Source organism: Phyllobates terribilis, unplaced genomic scaffold (assembly GCF_046119375.1).
Source record: "Phyllobates terribilis strain yellow unplaced genomic scaffold, ASM4611937v1 Scaffold_11__3_contigs__length_659146591, whole genome shotgun sequence".
Taxonomy (NCBI): Eukaryota; Metazoa; Chordata; class Amphibia; order Anura; family Dendrobatidae; genus Phyllobates; species Phyllobates terribilis.
This window is the reverse complement of record NW_027362771.1, coordinates 89,798,611-89,821,012: the sequence shown is the minus strand read 5'-3', so window position 1 is coordinate 89,821,012 and position 22,402 is coordinate 89,798,611. Positions and strand designations below refer to the sequence as shown.

General features: G+C 44.4%; 1 protein-coding gene across 4 annotated transcripts in view; it reads left to right on the top strand.

Moving 5' to 3' along the window:
- The window catches only part of SH3TC2 (SH3 domain and tetratricopeptide repeats 2), a 134,486-nt gene that overhangs the window by 39,714 nt on the left and 72,370 nt on the right, over positions 1-22,402 (top strand). For all 4 annotated transcript variants that reach the window (XM_073651320.1, XM_073651321.1, XM_073651322.1 and 1 more), the window contains exons 4-7: positions 462-589; positions 14,436-14,541; positions 16,097-16,240; positions 17,222-17,426. In XM_073651320.1, coding sequence (XP_073507421.1) covers positions 462-589; positions 14,436-14,541; positions 16,097-16,240; positions 17,222-17,426 — 583 coding nt within the window. The remainder of the gene's footprint in view (positions 1-461; positions 590-14,435; positions 14,542-16,096; positions 16,241-17,221; positions 17,427-22,402) is intronic.

The window sequence follows — 22,402 nt, the reverse complement described above, 5'->3', positions numbered from 1 at the left end:
TAGAAAATCCCTGCACTAAGCCTACAGCACTGTCAACTGTCATAGTCATAATCTTCTCCTGTAGAATAAGTGACTATTCTTTGCTTTAATTTACTTTAGATGCATTTATGTGCATTGCTTTTCACACTTATGTAACTTCTTGACAATTCCTTGAACTTCAGGACAGTGTATAAAAAAGTATGTACAGAATAAACTGCAAATTCTGTGGACTAGTTAACTTATTACAGCCAGTGTGATAAGAATGCGCTATATATATATATATATATATATATATATATATATATATATATATATATATATATATATATATATAAAAACATATATAATTGTGGTGTATGAGGTGTATGAGCTGGGCTGTTGGTATTCTATTAACTCTTCAGGTATTTTGTCTATCGCTGCACAGTTACTCAGTAAACTCTGCTCGTTTCCTCTCCTGTTTCTGCCCTTCCTGTTTTCTACAGAAATCTCCTTGTCCTTTTCCATCCTGCGACGTTCCACACTGGGCCCTAATGTCACTCTGCAGGAGGCAGCTAGGAAGACTCTTTGGGCTCTCGAAAATGATAATAAGGAAATGCTGCTGCTATTCAAGGTAGACATATTGTATAGAATAATCATTCATAGTTTCTATTGTATTACAACCAGCGAATCTACTAATATACACAAAGGCAGGATATACTGAATAATACTGCTCTAAGAATAAACTATGAGGTTTTGGACAATTACATTGTATCTAAAGACCAGATATGCTGTCAATTAAAGGGATGGTTCTTTCAGATTTAAATTAATTCTGCAGAAAATATACTGACTGCGTGTCCTATGAATGAAAGGGGTTGTCCAGACTTGGGACAAACTTCACTGTATGTAATTGCAGAATGCCAAAACATGACAGCATACGGTGTGCATACTGTCAATATGACACAGTATTCCCGGTCTAAGCAGACTCACCAAGCTTTTCTAAATTCACTTTTATTGAGAGAAGCTACAGTAAGTCGGCACATGATCGCTTGTTTGCAAATTGCATACATGAGTTCACGTGACCACAGGCTTGCACCAGGAATACCAGGGAATTGTGACAGCAGACTTTTACCGCAAACCTTGACAACCCCTTTAAGAAAGTAGAACTGTAAACAGTAGTTATATAAATTGTTTCCCATCCCTGAAAATTTCTTCATACACAGTATAGCCATCCACAAAGCCAAGTTTCGGTCTAGGGAAATCAGCCATCAGTATGAATGCCATATACTGCCACACTTTAAATGGAAAACAAAACCAAACTCTGGCCATCAACCAATGGAGTACTGCTAACAGTAGCAGATCACGTGACCTCTTGGGTCTTTGAGTCATGAGAGGCTGGTGCCAATGCAAGCACCGGGCCCCTCTGTCTGGTGTCTCACTTTCAACGGTATCTGTATCCTGGATACAGATAGAATTGAACACAATGCTGGAATAGGGAATCTTCAGCTCCTTGTTCTATCATTGACTATGCATCTGAGCTCTGACTTTTAGCACAGTGGGCAAGATGACATCATTACATCACGTCCTCGCTGCAGAGACCAAAGCAGTGGTGGAATGGGGTGAGGGGAGTAGTTTTCTTATTTTATTTTATGAATGTCTAATTGTGTGGCGATATTCTGTGTATGAGGGATATACTGTGGAGCCATAATATTGTGTGTAGGGGAATATGGGATCATGATAAAATGTGGGGAGTTTTGAGAACCATTAACTTTATGTGGGGGGGAGGATGTGGGGACAATCAAACTGTGTGTGGGGCTGTGAGGGAAATCATACTATGAGTGGGGGTGCTTTAGAGGCTATTATACTATGTGGAGGGCTATGTAAGGACCATTATACTGTGTGGAGGTTTATGAGGGCCATTATACTGTGTAGAGGGCTGTATAGGGGCCATTATATTGTGTGGAGGGCTGTGAGGATCATTATACTATGTGGAGGCCAATATATTGTGTGGGGACCTGTGACCGAGTCACTGGTGTTATATACGAGGGGAGGTATGTGTCACTCCAGCTGCTAGCTTGTGAGAACTGAAACCTACAAACTTTCTGCCAGCATCATATATGCTGGGGGTTAACTCACTTAAAGGGTGTGTTTTTTTTGTGAATGGTAAAGAGGGTGGGAAGCCATTCACACTACCTCCCCCCAGGGTGTGGCTGAGCAAGTTTAAATGCTCAATCACTGTTTTTTTTCTGTAGTGTGTGGTCTGAAGAGTGAAGTCTCCAGCCTGTGTTTGAAGCCAGAGAGCAACACCGAAGGACTGGTGTTTGGTGAGACTTCACTGTGCTACCCGGAGCAGGCGAAGTCTCGCTCTCTAATGGACTCTGTTATACTTTATCTTTTGTTTTCCATTACCCCAGAGAGGGCCTGTTTATTTTTGTGGAACCCTGCTGGAACTTATGCCGTATAAGTAAACCAGCAGGAAGTTAACGCGAGACATGTGTCCTGTGTCTGCCTCTGGGAGAGCCGAGCAAGTCGCTTTACCCCAGGGCCATTATACTGTGTGGAGGGCTGTGTGGGTGCTATTATACTGCGTGGAGGGCTGTTTTTGGGCCATTATACAGTGTGGAGGTCTGTATTAGGGCCTTTATAATGTGTGGGTGCCATTATACTTTGTGAGTACTGTTGGGGGCCATTATACTATGTGGTGGGCTGTAGGAGGTCATCATACTATGTGGAGGGCTGTGGGGGACCATTATACTGTGTGGGGACCAATATGCAATGTGAAGAGCTGTGGAGACCATTATTCCTTGTGGAGGGCTGTGAGACCTATTATACTGTGGTGGGTGGGGGAGCATTTTACTGAGTGGAACATTATACTGGGGGGCAATACACTGTCTGGAATACTGTGTGAGGGGCATCATATTGTGGGAGTGCTGTGTTTGGGCTTATACTATATGGAGGGCTGTGTTTGAGCTATTGTACTGTGTGGAGGGCTGTATGAGGGAAAATACTGTATGGAGGGCTAAGAGGGACCATTATACTGTGTGGGGGCCACCATAATGTTTAAAGGACTATTTGTGGGCCATTATACAGTGCGGGAGCCATTATATTTTGTGGTGGTTTATAGGGGCCATTATACTATATGGAGAGTTGTGGGGCACCATTATACTGTGTGTGGGCCATTATCCTGTGTCGAGGGCTATTATACTGTATGGAGGGCTGCGGGAGCCCGTTATACTGCGTTTTGCGACTGAGTTCTATCATACTATATTGGGGTCACTGGGTGCCCCTTAATGGGGGTAGGTGGAACTGTGGAGACATCACTTTATTGAAGGAACTATGGGGGCATCACACTGTGTTGGGGCCATAATGGTCGTATCATCCTGTGCATGTGGAGGGTATTGTGGGTGAGAACATTAAGGGGCTTCAGTAGGGAACAAATAACTTTGTAATTGCTGCAATAAATGTCCTTCTCTTTTTCTTTAAAAATTGAGGATTATGCCCTTCTGTGACTATGCCTATGTGCAGTAACCATACCTACTGTACTATGCTGAATATTTTTTGGGGGGTGGACTCCAATTAGGTCTTCTGCTATGAGGCTCCATGATTTCTATGTAGGCTCCTGTCATCAGGCAATTCTAATTTTTATTTTTATTGGATTTCTTTTTAGTTAAAACAGTTCAGTCAACATATACGTAATACAAGCTATATTTCTTTTATCCATAGAACCTACATATAACCAACCAGTTATACAACTGATGCAGAAGAAAGTACAGTGTCCATTTTAGGACATGATCAGATATCAAAGTCAAACATCAGAATAATGCAAGTTTTAGGCTAAATACCCTGTCTGAGAACTGACCTTGATATGTGACTTTGACATCTGACTTTGATATGTGATTTTTACATCTTTGACATGTGACTTTGACATGCGAATTTTACAACTGATAATAATAAAAATGTCACTGTTTGCTGCTGGGACTTGAATCTAAAACTATGTCTAGAAGCCAGTGCACTTACCATTGAGCTACACACTCAGTTGAAGAAACCTAGGCATTCTATTTAGTTATGTCATTTTCAGTGCAAACCTGTCTGAAACTCATTGGGACTTTCACACAGATTTCCTCCAAGCCAAATTCAATTGATGTGTGACTTTGATTTGTGAGTCTATCTGACTCTCTTCAAACATCAGAATCAGAATCACAATGACTTTTAGACACCCTGTGTATTTTCATGGTTGATCTCATAAGCCAAGAAAAACAGCTTTCATCAACTGAGTGTATAGCTCAATGGTAAGTTGACTGGCTTCTAGACATAGAGTTTTGGGTTCAAGTCCCAGCAGTGAACAGTTACTTTTTTTTTTTTTAAGTATTATCATTTGTAAAAGTCACATGTCAAAGTCACATATCAAAAACACTTATCAAAGTCAGATGTCAAAGTCAGTTCTCAGACATGGTATTTAGCCTGAAACTGCCATTATTCTGATGTTTGGCTTTGATATCTGATCATGTCCTAAAATGGACACTGTACGAAAGAAACTATGTTACAAGTGCTATATCGGAGAGGTAGCTACCAAATATGTAAATGTCTGACCCTTTAATGAACCTGGTAACATGACCAGTAATTACAGTTGAGCAAAAAGATTCTGGAGTCCAGTTTAGTCCTTCCAGATAGCCTGACCAAAGAAGTCTTCAATTTTGTGGCCTGTATCCTTTCCACGGCAGACTGGGCAACTGTTTGGAAATGCTCATCGGGAGAAAAGTATGCTAATTAGCTATCGCACAGAGTGAAATAATCTATCATAGAAGTACCACCTAGTAAAGGTAGCTACCATATAAGTTAATCCATTAACGAGTCTTGCAACAAGACCAGGGATAAATGCCAAGCCATATGGTTATCTACATAAGATCAATACTTCCTCAAAGTTTCCTCGGATGTCTCACTCAGTTAGCCAGACTTTACTCTCCACCAGACCTGGGCAAAGTGCAGCCCACACACATTCGGCTCTTTTGGCTGTTCTTGTCTGGCCCACAGACCGGGATAGCCAAAGGCCCGGAAACAGCTTTCTAGCACACTACACGGCTGCCCCTACTCCTGGCTTCTCAATTTCACAATGGTGGAGCAGGGAGCAAGCAGCTCACTCTTCCACCATTCAGCCTGGCATATAAGTGTCATAGCTGAAGGGATGATGATGACACTGGAATGCACCTGCTGCACAGAGTCTCAGTCAATACACTGCACACAGCTAAGCAGTTCATTTAAGAATCCTGTGGTGGCCATCATATTGTGTGTGCGTGCGTGCGTGTGTATAGGGGGTGTGGAATCAATCATACTGTGTGAGGGTCCTGTAGAGGTGATCATACTGTGTGTAAGGAGCTGTGGGGGCCATTATATGGTGTGTGTTTGTGGGGAAGCTGTGAGGGCCATCATGCTGCGTGGGGGATTGAGTGGCCCATCATACTGTGCAGGGAGCAATGGGAGCCACCTACTGTGTGGTTGGAAATGTGGTAGTCATCATAGTCCACTGAACTGTGTGCGGGGGTGCTGTGGGGGTTCATACTGTGTGGAGGAGCTGCTTGAACAAGGTACAAGGCCTGAATAATAGGAGCAGTATGAGTTACTGCGTTTCTAAACTTTATAAAAGCTATAAATTATATGGTTTGGATTACTCACTACTGGTAAGAATATGTTACAATAAGCCCTATCGTAACTTGCATTAACATTAACAGATAGTCAACATACTTAATTCTGCTCAATATTAAGTGTTAAAAAACTATATAAAATAATAATAATAATAATATTGAACAAAATTAAGTTCAGCCTGGAGGTTTAGTCTTCCACAACAGTCACCATTTCTCATGTGACACCTTTGGAAAATTAGTTGCCCACTCCTGCACTACACTGATGAGGGGCAAGAACCACGAGACAAGCTGTCTGTAATTAAGTTTCTTACAGAGTTGTCATATATGTCATAGTTGTTCCTGGGTCATATGAGCTGAAAGAAGATTGACACCCTGTACAATTAAGGGAAATATGACAGTAAATCAATGCTGGCCAGACCACTGTAGCGTAAATAAGACCCTGGCTGTGTTATTGCATAGAAAACATACTTTAAAAAGCCATACGGCTGTCAAGTCTCAGGTGATAAGTCAAAGTCAGCTCACCAGTGGCTTCTCCCTACCCTGGTCACCTAGACTGATGGGTGTCTCACAATATGTTTATATAGGGAGAGACCTGTTCGTTTAGGGGAGTGGGTTGGGGAGAAGACATAGGGGATCTGCCTCAAACTAATCATCAGAGACACATAGTCCTTGGCCAGCTTTTTAAAATATGTTTTCTCTGAAGCACCACAGCATTTCAGAGTAAATAATACAGTGTTAAAAGAACCAGTCTCTGATTCATGCTGCATATGGTTAGGCCAGCAAGAACCTACTGTCTGGTTCCCTTTAACACCAGTTGTAGACTTTAATAGAACTGTAGTGCATGCACAGAAGCTTAGGAAGCCTCCAGTATTGTTATTGTCTGTGTCAGAGCTTTGTTTGGAGACTTTAAAATAAGTTGCAATCTCAGCTAAATAAGGACATGTACAATTTTAACAAGCAAAAACTACTTGTTAAAAGAGGGAACCTGTCACTCGATTCATGCTGTCCAAACTATGAGAAGAATGAGTCAGAGCCTGGCTACACAATTACAGCCAGGTAATGTATGCTTTTCAATGAAACACTGCATGAGTTTTCCATGTGTGTACATATGGAGACACTTGTCAATCATCTGAAGTGGGGCAGGTAGAAGCTGGCTGGGAGCAGTACCGGACTAGTCTTAGGAGCAGACACTGACAAAAGAGAGTACCAGTGCAAAATCAAGATATGGGCTCCTTGCAATCTAATAGCTCATCCTAATGCACAATTCCAACTGCTTTAACTCTTGGGCCCCTATGCGGCTACACACCAATAGTATGTCCGTCCCCGGGAAGCTCTTCAAACTATTTTTACTTTGAAACTCTGTATTATTTCTGAAAAAAAACATACCTGGCTGCAATCATGTAGCCAGGCTTTGATTCATGCTGCCAGTAGTTTGGGCAGCGTAAACTGATTGATAGGTTCCCTTTAAATTAATTTTAGAATCCTGTGTATTCTGAAAGCACTGTGTATAAACTGTTTATGTAATAAACTATTTACAAACTCTTTACTAGATATAATTGTCCAGCCACAACTATTTTTAGAAATGGAAAATATTTTTGCCTGACCAGTACAATGATGCCAGCAATGATAGTCTCTTTACATGTCAAAGGTGAAACAACCAAAGCCCTAAAGGAATGTCCGTTCTGGCCAGCAGCCTCTCTGCTTACTAATACCAGAGCAGGGCTGCGGCACAGACCTTTCATACCATGTTGTGTCACATAAAGGTCAACAAATCTTGGCATCTTGCCAACTGGCCAGAGTCCAGGAGTCACTGCTGAGCAGGGTTCATATTAGGAAGCCTGGGATTTGTAACCAAGACAGCCTGTGTTGACCTATAGTTTACCATTCACAAGTCAGGTTGGGAGGTAGGATGAAAGTTGAGATAACATTCTTAGATATATGCATACAGATATCATCATTGGGATGATGAATGTTGATGGAGTAAAGAATAGGATGAGGTTTTGTTTCAATTTTTGTTAATATTGCTGTTTCCTTAATACGTTTTATTATATTGCATATTATTTTTTGCTTTAAAATGTCCATATATCTGCAACTTACTCGAGTCACGCATAGAAATGAAAGCCTATATTCTGTAGAGGGGCAATAGCAAAGAAAATAAAGAGGCTGTCAATTTTAGATAGTCCCATAAGGTTAGAAGGGACGTTGAAGACTAAGCTGATACCATGATCACAATCAGCAAAACTCTATGTGGAATCTTGCAGAGTGTTGAATTCATCTTCAGCGCCACCACAGGTTAAATTTGGTATTACTTGGCATCCATTGAAATCAGTGTATTGATGGGGTAATGCTCATATGTGCCACTGAAACTGCTCCCCCTGCAGGTGAATTTATAGAATATACTCAACTCAGAATGCCCTAGTAGGGTTTAAGGATATGGGTTTTCAAAACCAGAAAACCCCTTTTAAAAGTAGACAAAGTGCAAACATTGTTTTTAATATGAGAAATATTAGATATGTTAAAAATGAATGACTAACAAAATAGACATACAAATATCACGTAAAATAATTTAGTATAATAAACGAATAATGGCACGATTGACGAGCATCCACAACCCATTCAATTGAATCTCTGAAGTCCAAACAGAACATGATCCAAAAATCTTTACTATTTTATCACAGTTTTCCTTGACTTTAGACCCTTACCAGTTATAAACATAAAAATACAGCTATACTAGTAGCCCTTTGCCAACTTGCTCCACTGGCCAACAGCTACTCCACTGGCACAACGCAAAGGCCTTTGCAGAGAAGGCCAGATCATTATACAGCGTGAGTACCAAGAAGGGAAGGTGCCGCATTTTTACATTATGTAAAATAAATTAAAATGTTAAATTCCTTAATGTTATAAAATATTTTCAAGTGCCCAGTATTTATCGTTTATTTTTTATTAATTTGTTTTGCAGCTACTGGGGGCTTCCATCTTGCTTTTCAGGAGTGTAAGAGTTACTACACTACACTCACACTCCTTCAAATACGGCAGCCCTAGACATAGGCTTCAGCGGTCGGATGCCGACCCTATCTTTAACATTGTAGCCACATTAGCTGTGAACTGGGCACGCCTCTGTGGGCTGCTCAATTCACAGCTGTAGGTGTGTCTAGGTGCCATTTCATTGTGGCCCAGAGCTTCCACACTGAGGACATGTAACTGGAAGCTTTTTACACACACACATAAGCTCCCCCAGCTCTGCTCTCATATTCTCCCATCCTCCACTGCCTGTGCAGTAAAGCTATGGACCCTCACCGCTGCACTGTTTAGTCTCCTCGGTCCTGGCCTCGCAGCTGCTCTCTTCTCCACTGCGTGCAGCTCTGCTCCTCAGGTCCACATTGCTCCACAGTCCGTTGTCTTCCTTCTGCTTGCTCTTCTGTAAATATACTGAGATCCACTTCCTGTTTAACAGCTGGTTGAGATTAGATCACAGTGCAGTCACCAAGAAAATGGCGGTGCATTGTCTCTAGTCTTTTTTCTGCCTCCCCCATTTTTGGGTGTAGTATAACACCTAAAAGGGGAGGGAAACATTGATGTCACAAGGACACTGCCCCAATTTTGCAGCTAACGTAATGCAAGTAAGCATTACTGTAGCTGCTTGAGGTCTATAAAGGAAGATGCTCCCCCTAGCTGCAAGTATAGGTAATCTTTTTTTTTTTTTATAGATATTTTGCATGTTGCAGTGTCTGCAATCTATGCAAACACTGAATTACAAAGCTTAAATTAATATTATAATGTTATTTTCACAAAAAGAAAAGAAAAAAAAATGATGGCACCTTCCCTTTAAGTGGAGTGGCTTATGCCAAGACTGTCCGTGGAAGCCCCCATTAACCCCTTCCCGACCCGTGTCACACCGTTTGTGACATGGAAAACAGTTCGTTCCCGACCCATGTCACAGCGTCTGTGACATGGAGGGAAAGACCCCCTGCAGCGCCTGCGAGCGGGGTCGCTCAGGTTTCACAGTTGCTACTGCAACTGGACATCCTGAAGTCGACCCCCCGGGGGGTGGATTAACCCCCCCGTGCCTGGGACCCCTCCGATTGGCTGTTTCATTTTCACTTTTAATGAAACTGCCAATCGGTATGAATTAAATATTTCACCAATGAAAATTGGTGTAATATTTAAATCTGGGCATGGCCTGATGCTTACAGCATCAGCCATTGGCTGGGGGGAGTGTCACCTCTGTCCCCCCCTCCCCCCAGATCTGATTGGGGGGCTAGCGTCACATGGATACTAGCCCCAATCAGATGTGGAGGGAGTTTTTAATGATGGCCGCAACTGCCCGTCCATGGATCGGGTGCCGGCCGTTGTGGACCCTCTGCTGCTGCCTCCTGTGGACCCTCTGCTGCTGCCCCCCCGTGGACCCTCTGCAGCTGCCCCCCCGTGGATCGCCTGCTGCCGCCGCTGATCGCTTGCTGCCGCCGCTGATCTGCATCAGGTAGTATTGCCCCCGCTCCCCCCCGACCCCCCCTCCACTCCACCCTGCCCCCCCCTCCACCCCCGACCCCCCCCTCCACTTTCATACCTGCACCCCGACCTCCGCTCCCTCTGCTCCCTCTCCCACATCTTCATCCACCGGCTGCTGCTCTCCTTCTGACAGCCGGTGGACTGTGATCACAGCAGCAGCAGGCTCAGTGTAAATGCCCTGCTCCTGTGATCAAACCCACCATCCCCCAGTCCCAGTGATATCACCCCCCACCTCCCAATAATCACCCCTCCCCCAGTGTTCACCCCCCCTGTCCCCAGTGTTCACCCCCCCTGTCCCCAGTGTTCACCCCCCCTGTCCCCAGTGTTCACCCCCCCTGTCCCCAGTGTTCACCCCCCTGTCCCCAGTGTTCACCCCCCCTGACCCCAGTGTTCACCCCCCCAGTGTTCACCCCCCCTGTCCCCAGTGTTCACCCCCCCTGTCTCCAGTGTTCACTCCCCATCCCCAGTGTGCACCCCCCCATCCCAGTGATCATCCCCCCCCCCCGCAAACCCAGTGATCACCCCCCTTGCTGCTGCCGGCTCCTGCCCCAGTGATCACCCCCCTTGCTGCTGCCGGCTCCTGCCCCAGTGATCACCCCCCTTGCTGCTGCCGGCTCCTGCCCCAGTGATCACCCCCCTTGCTACTGCCGGCTCCTGCCCCAGTGATCACCCCCCTTGCTGCAGCTGCTGGCTCCTCCATCTCTTCAGCCCCCCCCCTACGCCTGACAGCCCCGTACGCCTGACAGCCCCCCTACGCCTGACAGCCCCCCTACGCCTGACAGCCCCCCTACGCCTGACAGCCCCCCTACGCCTGACAGCCCCCCTACGCCTGACAGCCCCCTACGCCTGACAGCCCCCTACGCCTGACAGCCCCCTACGCCTGACAGCCCCCACACGTGACTGCAGAAGGTTACACCAAGCACACACACACACACACGTACACTCACACTATAATAAAGTTTCGATTTTTTTTTTTTTTTTTTTTTTTTTTTTACACACGCACACAGCACACAAAATGTCCCGCCCGTCCCACTCATCCCAGTCTAGGGCGTACTCAGCTTAGTAGGCTATGTCAGGTTGGTGTGTGTGTTGTAGTGTGTGTGTGTGTGTGTGTGGTGTATACACTACAATATACCACACCGCACACCAACCTGACATACACTACACAATGGTGTCCACTAACAAATTGGAACCATGTTGCGTTTGGAGAGTCCCTGTGTGCCCAAACATTGGAGCTCCCCAACAAGTGACCCCATTTTGGAAACTAGACCCCCCAAGGCACCTATCTAGATGCATAGTGAGCACTTGAAACCCCCAGGTGCTTCACAAATTGATTCATAAAAATGAAAAAGTGGAAAAAAAAACACTTTTTTATTTTTACGGATTAATTTGTGAAGGACCTGGGGGTTCCAAGTGCTCACTATGCATCTAGATAGGTGCCTTGGGGGGTCTAGTTTCCAAAATGGGGTCACTTGTGGGGGAGCTCCAATGTTTGGCCACACAGCGGCTCTCCAAATGCAACATGGTGTCTTCTAACAATTTGAGCCGACAATTTGTTAGCGGACACCATGTTGCTTTTGGAGAGCCGCTGTGTGCCCAAACATTGGAGCTCCCCAACAAGTGACCCCATTTTGGAAACTAGACCCCCCAAGGCACCTATCTAGATGCATAGTGAGCACTTGGAACCCCCAGGTGCTTCACAAATTGATTCATAAAAATGAAAAAGTGGAAAAAAAAACACTTTTTTATTTTTACGGATTAATTTGTGAAGGACCTGGGGGTTCCAAGTGCTCACTATGCATCTAGATAGGTGCCTTGGGGGGTCTAGTTTCCAAAATGGGGTCACTTGTGGGGGAGCTCCAATGTTTGGCCACACAGCGGCTCTCCAAACGCAACATGGTGTCTTCTAACAATTTGAGCCGACAATTTGTTAGCGGACACCATGTTGCTTTTGGAGAGCCGCTGTGTGCCCAAACATTGGAGCTCCCCCACAAGTGACCCCATTTTGGAAACTAGACCCCCCAAGGCACCTATCTAGATGCATAGTGAGCACTTGGAACCCCCAGGTGCTTCACAAATTGATTCATAAAAATGAAAAAGTGGAAAAAAAAACACTTTTTTATTTTTACGGATTAATTTGTGAATGACCTGGGGGTTCCAAGTGCTCACTGTGCATCTAGATAGGTGCCTTGGGGGGTCTAGTTTCCAAAATGGGGTCACTTGTGGGGGAGCTCCAATGTTTGGCCACACAGCGGCTCTCCAAACGCGACATGGTGTCCGCTAACAAATTGAATGGAAAATCGGCTCAAATTGTTAGCGGACACCATGTTGCGTTTGGAGAGCCCCTAATGTGCCTAAACAGTGGAGCTCCCCCACAAGTGACCCCACTTTGGAAACTAGACCCCCCAAGGCACCTATCTAGATGCATAGTGAGCACTTGGAACCCCCAGGTGCTTCACAAAATGATCTGTGAAAACAAAAAAGTACTTTTTTTTTCACAAAAATTTTCTTTTAGCCTAAATTTTTTAATTTTCACATGGGTAACAGGATAAAATGCATCCTAAAATGTATTGGTCAATTTCTCCTGAGTACACTGATACTTCATATGTGGTCGTAAACCACTGTTTGGGCACATGACAGGGCTCAGAAGAGAAGGAGCGCAATTTGACTTTTGGAGCTAATTTTCCATTCAAAAAGTAAAATGGCGCTCCTTCCCTTCTGAGCCCTGCCGTGTGCCCAAACAGTGGTTTATGACCACATATGAGGTATCAGTGTACTAAGGAGAAATTGACCAACAAATTTTAGGATGCATTTTATCCTGTTACCCATGTGAAAATTAAAAAATTTAGGCTAAAAGAAAATTTTTGTTAGAAAAATAAAAATGTTCATTTTTTTCTTCCATGTGGCTTTAGTTCCTGTGATGCACCTGAAGGGTTAATAATCTTCTTGAATGTAGTTTTGAGTAGCTTGAGGGGTGCAGTTTTTGGAATGGTGTCACTTTTGGGTGTTTTCTGTCATGTACACCCCTCAAAGGGACTTCAAATGTGATGTGGTCACTAAAAAAAATGGCTTTGCAAATTTTGCTGGAAAAAAGAAAATTTGCTGATGAACTTTGAACCCTTCTAACTTCCTACCAAAAATTTTTTTTTTTTCAAAAATTGTGCTGATGTAAAGTAGACATGTGGGAAATGTTATTTATTAACTATTTTGTGTCACATCACTCTCTAGTTTAGCAGAATAAAAATTCAAAATTTGAAAATTGCAAAATTTTCAAAATTTTTCCCATATTTTTGATTTTTTCACAAATAAACGGAAATATTATCGACCTAAATTTAATACTAACATGAAGCCCAATATGTCACGAAAAAACAATCTCAGAATCACTAGGATCCGTTGAAGTGTTCCAGAGTTTTTACTTCGTAAAGGGACACTGGTCAGAATTGACAAAAATGCCAAGGTCTTTAGGGTCAAAATAGGCTGGGTCCTGAAGGGGTTAAGAGTTGTCAGAGTTAATGTATTGTTGAAATGGATCAAACATTTAAATACATCCTGTATATAGATGTAGCAAATGTTATCATTCATGACTCATAAAGCACTATCTTGATACCTTGTAAGAGAAGGTTATCTCACTTTAAGGGAACCTGTCATGTCCAGAAACACTGTTTACCTGCAGATGTAGGGTCAATCTGCAGGTAAATAGTGTTAAAATCATACCTGCCTTCCTTAATGGAGCCCTGATGGTGATGTTATCAAACTTCCCAAACCCCTTTAATTACTAGATCCAAGGAAGGACTACTCTGGAGGAACAAATAACTGGACTAGTCCCGGCTAATTTTTATACCACAAGCCAGATTTAAAACTAGATTTTTCAGATTTAGAAATAAGTGTATAGCACATAAAAGACCTTCTTATAATCCAGGAATTGGCATTAAATAAAGTTATGGTGGAGGTTTAGGAGGAGCTGTGGAGCTGACAGGTTCCTTTTAAATCATGTTCTATGGGTAGGTTCTTCCTACCTATTGAATTTGTCAATGCCTGTATCTGCCTGTATACAGGCTTTTTTGGCTTTTTTGGCTTTCTTGGCTATTCCTAATTGCTGAGAGCTTTGCTATTTGTGTTACTTTATTATTTTATTTAATAATCACCTCTCCTTAAACATGAAATTCTAAGGAAAAAAAATCCTAACACTTTTCTTCCATGTTCTGCTTTGTAAAAACTATTTTTTACCCAATGTATATAATTACACTGATAAAATAACTATTGCACATTTTAAATGGGACTTTTCTGTGTAGCTTTCATCTTTATAATTGTTTTTATTTTTTCTTATTTTAGGAGTTATCTGCCCGGTTAGTGTCCATTCAAGCACAGAATGATGTTTTTATTGTCACCTTCAAAACTATAGAGGAAATCTGGAAATTTACTACATATCTCTCACTTGGTAATGACAACATTTGTGACTACAGTATTATAGTATTACTTCTGCTTTACGTCACTTGTCTCATCTATTGCATTATTTCTGTGTCTTGCTGTGTATAAATACATGACTCTTCAGATTGTGTGTTATACAAGCCTGATGAAGAGACCTGCGTAGTCTCGAAAGCTTGCAATTTGTTACCATGTTTTCAGTTAGCCGTTAAAAGGTATCAACCACTGAGGACACTCAAATCTAAATATTTTTCTACAGAATTAAAGGGATTTTCAAGTCTAAGACGGAAAGTCTGCTGTCACTCTATGTGATTGCAGATGGGTGAATCGTGACAGTGTGCGGCAGTCACAATTCTCCTGTATGCCTTGTGCGAGTGAAGTGACTTCTATGTGATTTGCAGACTTTTGCTCAGAAGCTGACTAATCTCACTCAACCTCTCACAATTCTTTTCTATTGAGAAAAGCCGGATGGAACTAGGCAGCACATGAGCGCTAGTATGCAAATTGCATATATACGGTCACGTAAGTGTCCACGTGGCATAGAGGTGAATTGAGACAGTGGACGAAATGCACACTGTTAAGATTTGGTAGTCTGCAGACTCATAGACGAAATCCAGACTTTGCTTCTGAGACTGGACCAACCTTTTAATACATTAATACATTATTTCAAAATCATGGTTGTAACTATTCAGACAAAATGTCTTTTGTTGTATATCATTATACTGTATTTATATCCTCCAGTATCAGTGTAGTACTTGTGCCATAAGAGGGCGTTAATTGAGCAATGTGTCATAGTTTTGTTTACACACTGGGTGGGTGGTTTTATTGATGCACTATATGGCGTTGTTATTACAGCTCTGCATGGAGGGTCTTTTGAGTACAGTATGTTAGTATAATTTAAACAATGTATAGTACTTGTGCTTGTTAAGATCGTGCTATTTTTTGATTGGAGCAAAGATGCACATGCATTGGCAGACAGAGATAGATGAACTCTGTACTCAGCTTTCTTCAACAGTCCCACAGAAATTGAATGGAGAGGAGGCTGAGTATATGCACCTCCGCTCCAATCAAGCTGGGCTCTGCAAAGCCAGTTCTTGGTGCAAAGAGCCCCGTTTTTGGGATTGCTGTGGTTCCCAGTGGTCGGATATCCAGCAATCAGTAAGTTATCCCCCATTCTTTAGTGAGGGATAACGTCTGATTCTGGGAATTATCCTTTTAGGTCATATACAAATGATTTTTCACTATTTATGTTTATAGTTGTATTTATGTTTGCTTAAGACTTATCATAAAGCATAACACTGCCTCTTTTCTGATACTGTCTTAGAGGAAGATGCCTGTAGATTCTCTCTGGTTCCACTAGATGGCACAATATTTCCATTCATCACACCTCACTGTGTAATCATTTCTTATTGCACTAATCTATCATTATTTTGTATTTTGCTTTTCAATCATAAACTGAGCATCATATAATGTCATAATTATCAGTATAGTTGTAAAGGAATTATTCTATACTAGCTTGGCATTGATATTTATAAATGAATACTGAATATATTGTAATGTTACACTAGGCATTGTGGCTTGCACTCTGGAACATCTGCTCTTTGATGAGAGGTATTGGTTGAATGCTGCCTTGGTTGAAGACACAGAGATACAAGTATCTGTAAATCAAGATGAACTGGCAACATTGTATCTTGGTTTGCTTCTTCAAGAAGGTAAGTGAAGTCACTTAAAGGAGTTGTCTTATCAGAGAAAACCTCTTTTAAAATGCAACCACCAGGGCAACCTGCTTGTTACCCTGGATCCTGGACCTTACTTTTTGCTAAGGAAAGCTGTGTCCAGTCAGATGTTTCAAATATGTAACATTGCATGGCTGCCTTCGAGATGAATGGTTGTCTTTGTAATAAGAGGATTGCTTGTAACTGAACAGAACCAGTTCCTATAAAGCGTCTCCCTTTTATGTCTCACAAATTATGGTTCGTAGTGAGGCACCTTCCTTTATGACACCCATTTGCCCTAAGATAACATATGGAGAGTAATAGTCTCCTTGAGATGACCCATTAAATGCCCATTTACATGGTATAGTTTTCTTACACTACCTATAAGCAAAAATCAACTTTTAAAATAGTTCAGACCAAAAGGACCCCTAAGTACCAAAAGTGAGATCTCTTATCAAACAGATTGTGTGTAGGCAGCAAGCTGCACCCTCTATAGGGTGTATATCATATCCTCCATATGCATTTCATACTAAAAGGGGGAAAATGATATCAAGTTTTGAAGTTATCACTTATCCATTGGATAGGGAATGATTTTCCAATTGCTAGGGTCAGACTCCAGGGACGCTAACCGATCCGATAACCTAGGCAAGTGTGAATAGAGTAGTGGTTGATCATGTGCCCTGCTGCTCCATTCATTATAATGGGACTGCAAGAAATAGCTGAGCGCTGCTCTTGACTGGTGTTTGGCATTCCCATAGCAATGAATAGAGCAGCAGTATGCATGATCGACCACTGCTCTATTCATTCACACGCCCCTGTTCTCTGATTGGCAAGGCCTCAGCGGTGGGACCCCCAGCATTCAGACTCTCACACTTCAGAAAACTCCTTTAATTTAGATCAGGGTCAGCTAACATTTATTGCTATGTCGTAACTTACTGTAAGTCAAAGAGACTAATGTTTTAATCTTGTGCATTGAAGGATGCTTCTATGCGAGAGCCGTTGTACATGATGCTGGTGCACAAGTGGAAGAGGAGAAAGAATTCCTAGCAGTGTCTATAAACGATGTGGTATATGTTAAAGACGTTGGTGATGAGTCCTCATGGGAAGGACAGTCATTAAGCACAGGAGAACGAGGCTTACTGCCCATCATAGCAGTGGAGCCACTGTCACATCCTTTCTACCAGTAAGTGCTCTTCAGCGTTTCATGATACACAAAAGAAATGAGCCATAAATGAGGTCATCCCCTTCCTCATAGATAGGTATTGTTGGAGCGTGCTTGTAAAAACAAACATCTTTGTAACCTACTTTTTATAAAAATTTGCCCCCTCTCTCCTGGTAATAACAATTTTCACTTTTTATTGATTGTTGCAAGGAGATTGGTCACCACTGCTGTCTAGTAGCGGTGATCAAACATGTGCAGTGCTTAAAAGCTTTTTACTGTTGAGCTTGAAAGCACTAATGTGAGGCTGACTGGGATCTCTGGAGCACTGCTAGCTCCTGATGCCAGCAAAATTCAGTCACCTTACGCTTCCGATGCTGCAGAAGCAAAGATGTCTCATATAGCAACTAGTTAGTTTGGGCCAGCGACACAACAATGCTGCTGATTTGAATAAACCTTTAACTGGAATGTGTACCAATCATAAGTATAAATTGGACTAAATAGGCAAAATGTACCTGAATTCTGGGACAAATACATGTGCTGCACATATCGCTCATTAAAGGTCTTCAAAGTGTCTGAATATTGTTACAATATTTCCATCAGGAAAGAAAATTCAATGGAACTCAACAAACATTGTGAGCTTAATGTTAGGCGTCGGATTTGAAATAGGTCCAGGATCTTCTGTGGTCTCCCATTTCAGTCCAGCCAGGGCTGATGCTGATCAGCATCATTTTCAGCCCCAACGCCTAGCTGCTCCACGAGCCGTACAGATTGTCTTTTGGGTATTTGTGCCTAGCAGTGTTAAGCATAGGTTGCAGAGGGCGACAGGGCTCGTGGAGTCTAAGTCCAGGATTTGCCGCACTGAGCGTGTCCGTGACCTGGCGGATCATGATTGGTGCTTTGGTTCCCACCTGACCCGGTGACCTGGCACCGCCTGATTGGTCCACTTGTAACGTCACCAATGGCGCGTCGGTGGGCAGGGCTTAGTCTTTAAAAGGCCCGCCCACAAACATGGCGACGCGCTCAGATCATTTTGCAAGTGTTGCCGTTGTGTGGACGAGTGTATTCCACGTGCTCTCTAGCTGCTCTCTGTGACCTGCCGATGCCAGAGTTAGCTCGGCTGATTAGCACAGGTCACTCAGGCAGGCTTAGATTCGCTTAGGCAGGTAGCTACGTCTTGCAGCCTGGCTCAGCCAAAGGGGTCGTCTAACACCTCGAGCAGTCTGCAGACACCCTGTCCAAGGCTATCGCCTGTCAGCCACGTGGAGTAGTACCCTTCAGTCTGGTGGCACGCCAGCTGGAGGCACGTATGCCCGTCGCGTAGTCACACACGCATCTTAGCGCCAATCCCTACAGCATAGCGCCTGTATCGAAGACAGGGCTACTGCTTTCCCTCCGGTCGCACGTCTCCCTGCGGTTCTTGGAGATTGTGTGAACCAATAGTCTCCTCCGTGTGCTGTAACACGGAGAGGTCAGGCAGGTTTCAGTTGCGCCGGCGGACGCTCTTCTCCCGAGCATCTATCGGAGATAGAGCGCACCGCTATACCCTGTCCGGTGTGAAGTTAACATGGAGGGGTTATCTTTTAGTTGGTTGTCTTCCCTTCTCACCCGGGAAGAGTTCGGCAGCGGTCCTTCAGGCTGGGGTCGGTTGCGTTCCTATTTAATAAAGTGTTTGCAACCGTCCCCTTAACAGTATCTGAGCGCCAGGGTCTTGCCGAACATGGCCGACAACCAACAACTGCAGCGGTATATACAGCAACTGGAGGCCAGACTTGGTACTCTGGAACAAACTGCTCCGGTCGCTGATATCACTGCAGTAGCTTCCCAGGTGGCTATTCTAGCAGCCAATATCATTAACTCGGCTGCAGTGAATACTGCAACCACTGCAAGTGCCCCATTACCCCGGTTTGCTCTCCCGGAGAAATTTTCTGGGGATAGTAAACTTTGCAGGGGTTTTATTAATGTATGCTCCATTCATTTGGAGATGATGGAGGCACGGTTCCCCTCCGAAAGAGCCAAAGTGGGATATATCATCTCATTGCTTTCCCACAGGGCTCTGGAGTGGGCTACTCCTCTCTGGGAGCGGAACGACCCGGTTGTAGTAAATGCGGGTCTTTTCCTTAAGACCCTAAAAAGTGTTTTCCTGGGTCCTCAGGTCACGCATGATACGGCTCTTAAGCTCCTTGCGTTGGTCCAGGGTTCGGCCACCGCCAGTCACTATGCCGTCCAGTTCAGAACCTTAGCGGCTGAACTGGATTGGTCTGAGCGGTCTCTTATCCCGGTGTTCTGGAAGGGTCTGGCCGGGCATATTAAACATGCTTTATCGACCAGAGAGATTCCAACCTCTCTGGAGGAGTTAATATCTCTCGCTGACCGTATTGACTTGCGTCATGCAGAACACAAGTTAGAGCTAGAGGTTGGCAGACCTCAGCACCTGTTGGCACCAGGCGCCTTTAGACCCAAACCTAAGACTCTCGACCCGGAGCCTGAGGCTATGGATATATCCCGGACTGAGTCTAGTCCCTCTCGTTCATGACCCGCACATCTCTTGGAGCACCCTGTAAATAAGGGTTCCAAGCAGTCGGTAAAACGAGTAGGTCTTACCACCGATGGAGGAGGTGTATTAAAGCCCGGGGCTTCTTCCTCCAAATTTTCATATAATGTGACATTGTCCCTTGGTAAATCTATAGTTACTGCCAAGGCATGGGTGGACTCTGGTGCTGATGGCAATTTTTTATCATCTACATTTGCCCAGAGGCATGCCATCCCTATTGAGTTACTGTCCAGACCAATGAACATTAGTGTTGTCAATGGTTCACTTCTGGACGCGCAAATCACCCACCAGTCGATTCCCCTCACCATGTCATTTCCTCAGGGCCACCGGGAGGTCATCTCACTTCTTATTATTCCCGGTGGGTTAGACGAGGTGTTATTGGGTCTCCCCTGGCTACGTTGTCATTCTCCACACATTGACTGGAATACGGGGAGAATTTCTTCCTGGAGTGAGAATTGTGCGTCTCAGTGTATGGTCAAAGTCACCCGGAGGGTAGTCTCTGATCCCTCTACCGTTGTGACATCCGGTACAGATTCTTTGTCTTTCCCCAGGACCCGGGTTTTGTCAGATTATGTCGTAAAGAACTCTCAGGAAAAGAGGGTGGCTGCAGTGTCCTCTAACCCGGTTCCGTCAGGAAAGACGTTTGTTTCCCCTAATCTACAGAATATGGTGCTCTCCTGGGTTCATGCCCCTAAGATCGGAGCCCACCTGGGGGTCAAACGTACCACTAAGTCTCTTCAACGGTCCTATTGGTGGCCCCGGTGGCGCCAGGACGTCAAGGACTTTGTAAACGCGTGTCCCGTCTGTGCGAGAGATAAATCTTTCTGCCAGGGACCGGCGGGTCCTGTCCCTCTGTCACCCGTGAAGGATCCCACACATGGAGAACCGGTTGTCACTCCTTGCCATCTTGCTTCCCGCGTTAAAAAAGGGTACCCTGTACATCGGAGGGGTCACAGTTCCGTGAATCCTTCCTGTGACCCAGTGGACCACATTCTTGCCCCCCGGCTCATGGAGGAAAATGAGCGTCAAGTGGAGGGGGGGGATAATGTTAGGTGTCGGTCTGGTGCTGGATTCAAAATGGGTCCAGGATCTTCTGTGGTCTCCCATTTCAGTCCAGCCAGGGCTGATGCTGCTTAGCATCGTCGTCAGCTCCAACGCCTAGCTGCTCCACGAGCCGTACAGATTGTCTCTTGGGTATTTGTGCCTAGCAGTGTTAAGCATAGGTTGCAGAGGGAGACAGGGCTCCTGGAGTCTAAGTCCAGGATTTGCCGCACTGAGCATGTCCGTGACCTGGCGGATCATGATTGGTGGTTCAGTTCCCACCTGACCCGGTGACCTGGCAACGCCTGATTGGTCCACGGGTAACGTCACCAATGGCGCGTCGGTGGGCAGGGCTTAGTCTTTAAAATGCCCGCTCACAAACATGGCGACGCGCTCAGATCATTTTGCAAGTGTTGCTGTTGTGTGGACGAGTGTATTCCACGTGCTCTCTAGCTGCTCTCTGTGACCTGCCGATGCCAGAGTTAGCTCGGCTGATTAGCACAGGTCACTCAGGCAGGCTTAGATTCGCTTAGGCAGGTAGCTACGTCTTGCAGCCTGGCTCAGCCAAAGGGGTCGTCTAACACCTCGAGCAGTCTGCAGACACCCTGTCCAAGGCTATCGCCTGTCAGCCACGTGGAGTAGTACCCTTCAGTCTGGTGGCACGCCAGCTGGAGGCACGTATACCCGTCGCGTAGTCACACACGCATCTTAGCGCCAATCCCTACAGCGTAGCGCCTGTATCGAAGACAGGGCTACTGCTTTCCCTCCGATTGCATGTCTCCCTGCGGTTCTTGGAGATTGTGTGAACCGCTGAAACCTGCTCCGTGTGCATTAACTCGGAGTGGTTCTTCAGTTAAGTAGGTGCTATCCCGGTCACTCTTCTCCCGTGCTGTTAACGGAGATAGAGCGAACCGCTATACTCGTTCCTGTGTGCTGATACACGGAAGGGTTTTACATTTTAAGTTGGTTACTTTACTTAACTCCCGGAAAGTGTTCGCAAGCAGCCCTCCAGGCTGCATCGCGGACCCCGCGGTCGGTTGCGTTCCATTTTAATAAAGTTGTCTGCAACCGCCCTCCTAACACTTAATCCATAACTTTATTGTACAAGAAGAAACAGGGGGAACGATACAATAAGTCAGCCCATGGCCATGGTCAGATGGTGCTTTCTCTAGTGAAATGGCCATAGACTCACTGCTTGTAATTTTTTCTCTGTCTTTGCTGATGTGTCTCCTTGTCCAATAAAGTTAGGAATTGGAATTGCAATGCTTGGTGAGACTCGTGGAGTTTCTTTTCTGTTGGAACTTTTGAATACATGTTGAATTTCTGCACTGAGCACCACCGATGAGTTGGAGAGCTCAATTTTATCATATAACTGTTTGCTGGACAGCTTGTGATCAATAATTGT